This window comes from Mizuhopecten yessoensis, unplaced genomic scaffold (genome assembly GCF_002113885.1).
Source record: "Mizuhopecten yessoensis strain PY_sf001 unplaced genomic scaffold, ASM211388v2 scaffold9875, whole genome shotgun sequence".
NCBI lineage: Eukaryota > Metazoa > Mollusca > Bivalvia > Pectinida > Pectinidae > Mizuhopecten > Mizuhopecten yessoensis.
Window position 1 is genome coordinate 155,883 of NW_018408266.1, and position 9,266 is coordinate 165,148.

The 9,266-nt window shown below is 36.9% G+C and overlaps 1 protein-coding gene and 3 non-coding genes across 4 annotated transcripts; 3 read left to right on the forward strand and 1 right to left on the reverse strand.

Moving 5' to 3' along the window:
- Positions 1-6: 6 nt before the first annotated feature.
- LOC110458962 lies at positions 7-7,027 on the reverse strand. The gene is made up of 3 exons (XM_021510958.1): positions 6,868-7,027; positions 3,833-4,144; positions 7-2,032 (listed from the first exon to the last, which is right to left on the reverse strand). Exons 2-3 carry the CDS (start codon positions 4,125-4,127, stop codon positions 1,872-1,874), a joined length of 456 nt encoding a protein of 151 aa, XP_021366633.1. The 5' UTR covers positions 4,128-4,144; positions 6,868-7,027; the 3' UTR covers positions 7-1,871.
- Positions 7,028-7,344: 317 nt separating this feature from the next.
- Trnaa-agc lies at positions 7,345-7,417 on the forward strand. Its single transcript has one exon. It is a non-coding gene; the product is annotated as a tRNA-Ala (tRNA).
- Positions 7,418-7,929: 512 nt separating this feature from the next.
- Trnaa-agc lies at positions 7,930-8,002 on the forward strand. Its single transcript has one exon. It is a non-coding gene; the product is annotated as a tRNA-Ala (tRNA).
- A 682-nt stretch (positions 8,003-8,684) lies between these two features.
- Positions 8,685-8,757, forward strand: Trnaa-agc. Its single transcript has one exon. It is a non-coding gene; the product is annotated as a tRNA-Ala (tRNA).
- The last annotated feature ends 509 nt before the right edge of the window (positions 8,758-9,266 follow it).

Below are 9,266 nucleotides of genomic sequence, written 5' to 3' on the forward strand. Positions count from 1 at the left end.
TCCGCCCCCGTTATATATCGCAGGCCGTTATTTTAACAAACTATTAGTCAATATATCGGAAGAAACTTTTAGAAAAATAAGTTTAAAAAAAAACAATTTTAAATTTCTGATTAATGGTTCAGAGACAGTTGTAATATTTGCATATAAAGATAAAGAAAAATAACAACATTTGATCGTAGCTCAGTAAAGATAAAATACACTTTGTTATCACTCCATAGGTGACAATAACAGACAAATTACCTATTTATAATCTAACACATAGATACGCCCTGGTTATTTACGTTTATTACAGGCGTGGGTCATATTTCGGTTTCATGTTTGACCAATAACGCAGTAAATTGACGCAATGTGCACGTGTCGGGGTTTAAAATTTTCGGGAAAATAACATCAACGTCACATAAGAAATCGCAACAATGAAATCAATAGAAATACAGCACACCGGACGTCTTTGTGTTTTACTTCTGTTGATGTGCTCTAAACGAGTGCAAATCTCCTCCACCGATACATGCTATACAAATGTAAATATCTAAAATACAGTATCTTTAAAAGAATATTTTTGCATAGTTTTTTTTTTTTGTCAAAGTACTGATATGATATGAAGAACCATACTATACCATATACCACTACTTCCGAAATAAACATCATCAAAATCAATATAAAGGACTATACAACAAAATGACTGGTATTGATTAAAAATAGAATGTAACTAAACACTAGAACACTACATATGACCTTAAGTACAAAGATATTTTAAGAATCTTTCACTGACCTGGAGACAATGTATGTAAACATTTAAATAATGAGCAATGCCGACAATGACATGGATATGTAAGTGTTTGACTAGTCTGCCTCTTGTTGTATAAACCCAATACTATGCTGACTGTCAATCTATCTCCTGTAGAAACCAGACATCCCTCAAATACACCAACAACATCGCCCAAATCTCGATCTGAAAAACAGCTCACATTAAAATAAATTCGTTTGGAAAAATATTATCATAATAGGCCATTGTTCATGTGATTTGGTGATAAGTGAATCGAAGTGACAAGGTAAATACGCTGCATTATGTTTTCTTAAGTAGTGAGGAACGCAACAGAAGACCCCGACTGGAACGAGAAGTATAAAACAGATGGTTATCGACACATTTACCCCGCAAGCTTCTGTAATCTGATACTGACGTGACATTAGATAGGATGGAATATTTGAAGAAATGCTATATGGAATTCGAAGAGGAAACATCATCATGGCGGAGCTGCCTATTGAACAACAGGGAGAACGAGATTTTGATATCATATTAAAAATTAGACTGGCTACCATCCCCAAAGTTTTTATGAAGAATTTCTCAGATGCATTTTACTACTAGCTTATCTCCCCCTAGTTTAGAACTTATTCTAGAATCAGACATACAAGTGATCAAAAAAAATTGAGTTAAACTTTTTTCTTAATAATTCAATATTCTAGAGACGGTGGCCAGTCTAATTAAGAATAAACTCGAGACATTTGTGTTCGTTAGGAGTCAGAGTGACGTAGATTGTGACATCACAAAGTCTGGCGAAAATCGCTCTTGTTGATGGCGAGGTTAGGTAGGACGTCACAAGGTTAAATATATTAACACAAAGGTAGAGCTCAGAAAATGTGGCATGACGGGACAGGTAAGTGTGACGTCATAAATCCATAAGTCCTTATTGGCGTTGAGATAATGGGTGACGTCACAACTGCACAATACCAGGCAAATTCTCAAAGTTTCTCTTGTTCAGGATGAGGAACTGTGACGTCACAAGTCCGCGATATCAGACTACATATCAGGTAAAATTGCTCTTGTTCAAGATGAGGTGGTGTGACGTCACAACTCTGCGACACCAGGCTACCTCTCAGACAATGTTGCTTTTATTCAGGGTGAGATAGAGTGTGATGGCCAGAACATACGTACACACTCCACACACCACGCCACATATCACAAAGATGAGGGCTTTCTTGGCATGGTGGCGTGACGTTGATTCGTCTCCCAGCTGCCATGCGTGGTTTGCTTTCACTGAAATAGACAACGTCCTCTTGTATCATACCATTGCACACAGGAGGCTAAAGCCCTCGTGAAATATATCCGCATGTGCAGTTACTCTCGTCTAATTTGAGATGTCAGGTGAGTAAAAACATGCGACAATGAATTTATTCTTACATAAAATTGAGGTTTATAAGAAAATGTTATTTCAAGTAAATTATAACTCAGCATTACCCCCTCCTGATGTTCAGTTTCCTTCCCGAAAACGTGTACCGATCAATAATGGCGGACGAAACAACGTCGAGGACGTAATAATGACGTCATGTTGCGTAAACGGTGCGAAAAGTTTCGGAACTTACTTTTTTCATTAATTTGATCTGTGGATATCAAACGTTGAGTTCTAGTTCATAAAGGGATTCTGGGTAATGGGTAGTAAAACATCTTTATATATATAGCATCGCTATAAATATGCATGATTTTTTTTTCTTTAGCATTTTGTTGCCTATAGTACAGTTGTGGGATCGCATAACGTTACACGATGTGCGGTGTGCGCACGATGTGTGCACGATGTGCGAACGATAAAAAGTTGGCCGATCATTGCTTGCGCACATTTGTGTGCACGATGGACGAACGATGTGCGATATCAATCGTGGTTAGTGTAAATTGAGGTATGCTTTAACAATATATGCGGTTTCGTTTGTAAACAAATAAACTTGATTTTTATGTATGTTTCTATATTCTATCTAGATCAATAAGCTTATCTTAATGTCTATATTTTCTTAAAATTCGAAATTGTGTTTTCGGTATTTTTTAAACGACCTTAATCGACACATGAAATTACAACACAGTCCGGTATGCAGGTAAACATAGCCACGTTGTACATGTACCTGGGCCGTAGTTTTCCCCCGCCCGGGGCGCTTTCGTATTTCGTCGGGTAGGGCCAAAGGTGTGAAAACCCAAGTGAAGGGGAGCTATAGGCAAACCGAATGCAAATAACAAATACTAAACGTACGGTATCGCATATCAGCTCTATGTGTCAGGTACAGGCCAGGTAAAACTCCGGTCACTCATCAACTTGTTATTTACCTGTTCTGTTACCTTGGAGCTAAACCCATTCAATGGTCACTGTAATGCTGTGTTACACGCATTGTAAAACTGTATATAATCTTCATGACTGTGATGAGAAATTACAGTAATATAAACAGTTTTCGTTATTGCATACGAGCTTGCCGTATTTTTTTTTCATTCCGGAATATTGATCTACAAATTGTACCCAATCGCACAGTTGTGCGGAGAGAAGCACACAACGGGGCGAACGATTGTTTAATCGCACAGTTGTGCGCACCATGTGTGGACGATGTGCGGACGGTGTGTGAACCATGTATGCACGGTGCGCGCACGCTATTTTTGGTGCGTTGTGCGGTCACACAACTGTAAGATTTATCCTACTTCGACCGCTGTTCCCAAGAAAGACACTGCGAAGGAGCACACGCACGTTCAGAAGATATGTCTTCTCTTACCACAAGCTGACTACCAATGATATCCATGACACGTATTAAAAAAGATAAAGTCAACATTGAACAGCGATGAATATCTCCGAAATACATAATGTATCATGGGTGAGAATATGAAATACGTTCCTGAAATTAGTATTTATCATTGATCCAAATCATTATTTTCTCGTCCCCGTTGTAACTAATGACACAAAAAAAAATCGTCATTTTGAATGTTTAAAACTTTTGAACAACACGAAAGCGGTATTAAAATGACCTATCAATATGTTTATCTATCGACAAGAATATTAAACTTAACAGAATACGTATTCATACACACCTCCAAAGTGGTAACCAAGGAAACCGAAGATGAAGTTACAGAAGAGTAGAACAGCACATGACGTCATCACAAAATCTTTCGGTTTGTCCTTGTCATCCGGGGGTGCCTGGAATACAATGGGTGGAGCCCCATCTTGCTTGTTGTTATAACTGACTGTCGGTTGGTTGGTGACAACCGGCTGCCCGTCTCCGTTGTTTGTTTTACTACCCAGATTAACGTGCACCTCTTCGTGGTCAATAGTAGCCACGCCCTGGGACCCGCCCTTGGACCCGCCCTCAGGCTGACTGGCCGACATTGTTTCAGTCTTGTGTTCTATAAAAAATAAATGCTACAACATAATTTGTGACAACTAAAAGACACTAAAATACTAGTTATATATGACAACAGAATTTAGGATTTATTCATTTATCATGTTTGACAACTGATGACCGTATATATATTTTGTAGATTGTGATGACCTTAATTAACGAATGTTGACATTACTTGGCAATGATGACCGTAGTTGGCAATGCTGACCTTAGTTGGCAGTGTTTGGCCATAGACGTTTTATGTGGTTGCGTTCCAAAACATAAAATATCGCACACAATCGCATAATCAATTTAAAACTAACCGGAGATTCAAAATTATATTCATTTTCGTAATAGAGCTAAAGGCCCACAGGTCATGAATTGTCCACCTGGTTAACTAATCTAAACTTGAAGAGAAAATTGAAGGTTCCGCTGATTTGAGAGAATATTCGCCACTTCAGAATATTAATGACCAAAATAGTTATATTTACACATAAAATGTACAAATGTAATTACAGATTGATCGGAACATTTGCCGATCTGCTGGAATTGATAATCGAAAATGTATCTGACAATAAGAGGACAGGGAAACTCTTTGGACAGCAGGTCAGCTCGAAAAACAAAAGCATCCGTTCAATTATGCAAAAACAGTATTCGTACAAAACATACCATACCCGTGGTCAGTGCCATGAAAACTACATTTGTAAAATGATGTCAAAATCGGGTTGATGGAATTTAAACATAAGTCGAAACTATTTCGGTCAATCAGATAGGAAGTTATCAGAAAGCAGCATTTAGTGTTATAAGTATTTGTTTAAATGTTATCAACAAGACATACTCCTTACTCATGAAAGAGAAACGTTACCGCTATGAATGATACACTATATAAAAATTGTTTGTGTTTTATGTTGCATGAACAGCTAAATATGATAATGTATGGTCATTTAAGGACGTAACAGGTTTTGGTGGTGGAGGAAAGCCGGAGTACCCGGAGAAAACCAGCGACCTGCGGAAGGAACAGGCGACTGCCCAGCAAAGGGCCTCTCGAATCAGCGACATAGGCCAACATTCATCCTCTTTGATTAAGCGGTATACTAGCCGTGAGACGGCATTTTTGTCGAGTGTGGTCTACATCCTATAAAAAATTACAGTACAGATATTGTACTCTCTACACTTCAGGACAGGTTTGTAATTTGTTTTGGTTCTTGCTATCTTGATTTGATCTTGAGATCATTAAAATCATAATAAACCACGGGTACTTTAAACGTGTATTCTTTTCGTCACACATGTGTACATACATCGAAATTCTGAGGACTAATCGGATACCTGGTGCGAGTGTGGCTGAAACGTGATATCTGGGTGAAGCTACAATTAAATAGTACTGTTGGAAACCGTCCAACGTAGGACTGCTCGATATGTCTATAACAACTACAGGACCCGTGAACCTGGGAGTGTCACCAGCATGGTACAATCACTGAACTGGGAACCACTTGCACAGAGACGAGCAAAAGCAAGGGTTACAATGATGTACAAAATCTTAAATGATAAAGTAGCCATCTCCCCTAATGATCATGTTAAAGTGTCAGACCGCCGAACTAGGGGAGCCCACAAACTCCAACAAATTTCTACTAATTCGGACAAATATCGAAATTCATTTTTCCCAAGAACTATCAGTACATGGAATATTCTCTGCCCGAAGATATAGCCCAGTCACCTGACTTGAACCATTTCAAATCAGCTCTGTCTGCCTATCTTAATCATCCTAAAAAACCTCTATATTAACTCTTATAATTATCATGCATGTATATAGTTTTATCTTATCATAAAATAACCAAAAACATGAATGCCACCTCCAAGGACACCTAAAATTGCGGCAACTGCACTCATATCTATGAGATCTGCCGCAGTAAATGGAAGAAGAAGAAGAGGACATATATATAGTCTCTCTTTAAATGTCAACACTGAAGTCTTGTCAGTGGTCTGTAGCTGTATGTGTATATATGTGTGGGTAGATGGTTTGTCGCTGTGTATATATATAGTATGACTAATGATAAGTCTATTTCTTTGTCACCATTGTATCACGCTTGTAAGATGGACTTAATCAATACCAGGAATAATGTGAATGACATCATGTGGCTATATGTGTAAATATATCTCAGTATCAAGATCGTGTGGCTATACACATGTATACAATAAATATCACATAAACCTCAATATGAAATGACATTACGATCGCGTGGCTATATATACTGTATATAAGTATCATATTTATTCCTCGCAAATAATAGAAAATAATAAAGAATGTCCTTATTTGCCATACATTTTTTTTAAAGACAGAAATATGGGTCATTGACAAGTACTATACGTTATTCTACGGTGATTAACTCGTTTACCTCCCTTCCCCCCCCCNATACTATGCTATATAATTTTGAGACATAAATGGGTGTATATACTGTATATACTGTGACGCCTACTTCTGTGGTTACACATAGATATATAAACAGTTGTCACGACAATGTGAGTTACTGAGATTTTATTATACTAGTCGTCTCGGGTCGGCTCTGATCGATAAGTGGCTTAACACTGTTGAAGGGTAGGGCTCTGATACCTAATTGACGATTCGTTTCCTATAAAACGGGAAGTGGGCTGTCACTTCTATATCTACTCTGTATATGTGGTCACAAGTAGGATTGGGTCTGTAAGTCGTCGTGTGTTCTACAGTCAAGCGTAACAATTTAAATATCTTACCTTTCGTATATCTCGTCTCTCCACACCTGTTTCCCGTTAATATTAAAATCAGTATAAGTAAAAAAACACAATGTAATAATTACAGTGGAAATCCCATTTCAATCTGAACCTGTTTACATTCACGTTGGTATCGACCTTCACCTTATATCATGGGGAACACCTTGATTCACACCTGTTGACGTCACCGGTTTTAGCAAGTCGACGGCGCAGTGATGTAAGGGAGGTAACTCCGATAGAAACTATGAACACGCTGTGAAGTGCCATTTTCCCGCCCAAACTAGAAACCTTTGTTACAATGTTACCATGAATTATTCTATTTATAAACAAGATATAACCTACCAGCAAAAAATCAAAGGGTGCTAAAGTTTGTCAATATGATATGTTTTAATAAAGTCATTAGACAAAATGTACTACTATGTAAAATTATCGAGTACTACTCAACGGTCCGGTTATATTTTTACCCTATATTTCACAACAGGGGAATTAGCTCAGATGGTAGAGCGCTCGCTTAGCATGTGAGAGGTACCGGGATCGATGCCCGGATTCTCCAAGTGGCTTTTTGTTTTATTTATAATAAAAATAAATAATGTAAAAATAAATCTCCATAAGATAATAAAAGAAAACAAAACCGATGGTTTTCAGTTGGAGTGTGCTATAACAGTGATGTCACTGGTGAAAAAAAAATCACGTGCACGGAAGGGATAGAAACTAAACATTATATATGTAAACATTTTGTATAACTATAAGGCTTCAGAAGTCCACTGCACATCCCTGGCCCATCCGAGCTTGCTAATAGCATGACCATAGGCTTTATGGTTTTACATCGAGAATTCAGTGTTTGAAATATTTCTATTTACGTATAATTATATTTTAACATCGGTTTGCAGTCCCAATAATATCGTGATCTTTAACATTACGGTGACATGTATTTCGAAATATTTAAAAACAAACTACAACCTAAATGAAGATCAAGGCCATCTATTTTACAACTTCAGATGATGTTCTTGTTGGCCAGTGCTGCTAACCAGCTGGGTCCTGTTATTAAGATCCGAAACGTAACAAGGGGAATTAGCTCAGATGGTAGAGCGCTCGCTTAGCATGTGAGAGGTACCGGGATCGATGCCCGGATTCTCCAAGTTGTTATTTTTTATTTACAATATAAATAAATAATATTAAAATTATTCTTTGTAAGATAATAAAAGAAAACAAAACTGATTTTTTTCAGTTGGAGTGTGCCATAACAGTGATGTCACTGGTAAAAACAAAATCACGTGCCCGGAAGGGATAGAAACTAAACATTATATAATTATGTAAACATTTTGTATAACTTATGATCATTTTTTTCTTATTGTTTTTTCATTATATTTCCAGCAATACTTATGAAACTGGGATTGAAATCCTAGCTGGGTTTTTTTATGAAAGGGAAAATGTATTCATGAACAATTGATGCGCCAAAACGGATCAAAAGTGTATGAAATATCAAAACGTGGCTTATTTGATATAGTATTCGCCCATCCGAGCTTGCTATTAGCCAGATACTGTATCATGACCATAGGCTTTATGGTTCTACATTGAGAATTCAGTGTTTGAAATATTTCTATTTACCTATAATTATATTTAAACATCGGTTTGCAGTCCCAATAATAGTATTACATTATATCGTGACCTTTGACAAAACGGTGACATGTATTTCGAAATAATTAAAGACAACTACACCGTAAGATCAAGGCCATCTATTTGAACAACTTCAGAAAATTTTCTTGTAGGCAGTGCTGCTTACCAGTTTGGTTATGTTGTTAGCTGCCGATGCACAACAAGGGGAATTAGCTCAGATGGTAGAGCGCTCGCTTAGCATGTGAGAGGTACCGGGATCGATGCCCGGATTCTCCAGTTTTTTTATTTTTTTTTATTTATAATATAAATAAAAAATATCAAATAATTCTTTAATAGTTAATTAAAGAAAAAAAAATCGATTTTCAGATGGAGTAATGTCAATGGCCAAAGCACGAACGTCTCGCTTACCTTGTGAGAGGTACCGGGATCGATGATCGGATTCTCCAAATATTTGTTTACCTTTTTTTTTTTTATATTTTTGAAATTTTCGCTAACATCATAAAATAAAATATATTTCATATGCAAACTATTATATGGCTTCGGCAACGATCTTCATTAAATAAATTCAATTTTTTCTTTTATCAGAAATCATGAAAAAAAAAATTGTTCGCTGTAGAAACATGTTTCATAAAATAAATATATATTAAATTAAAAAGCCAATATTTTCAGCAGGTAAATAACCCAGGAAGCATCAAATACAAATAATTTAATAATCGGTTTGTTCCCTTTCAGGTGATATCAGCCACCTAGCTATACTCAGCGCACTGTTACTATTTTTATCTCAC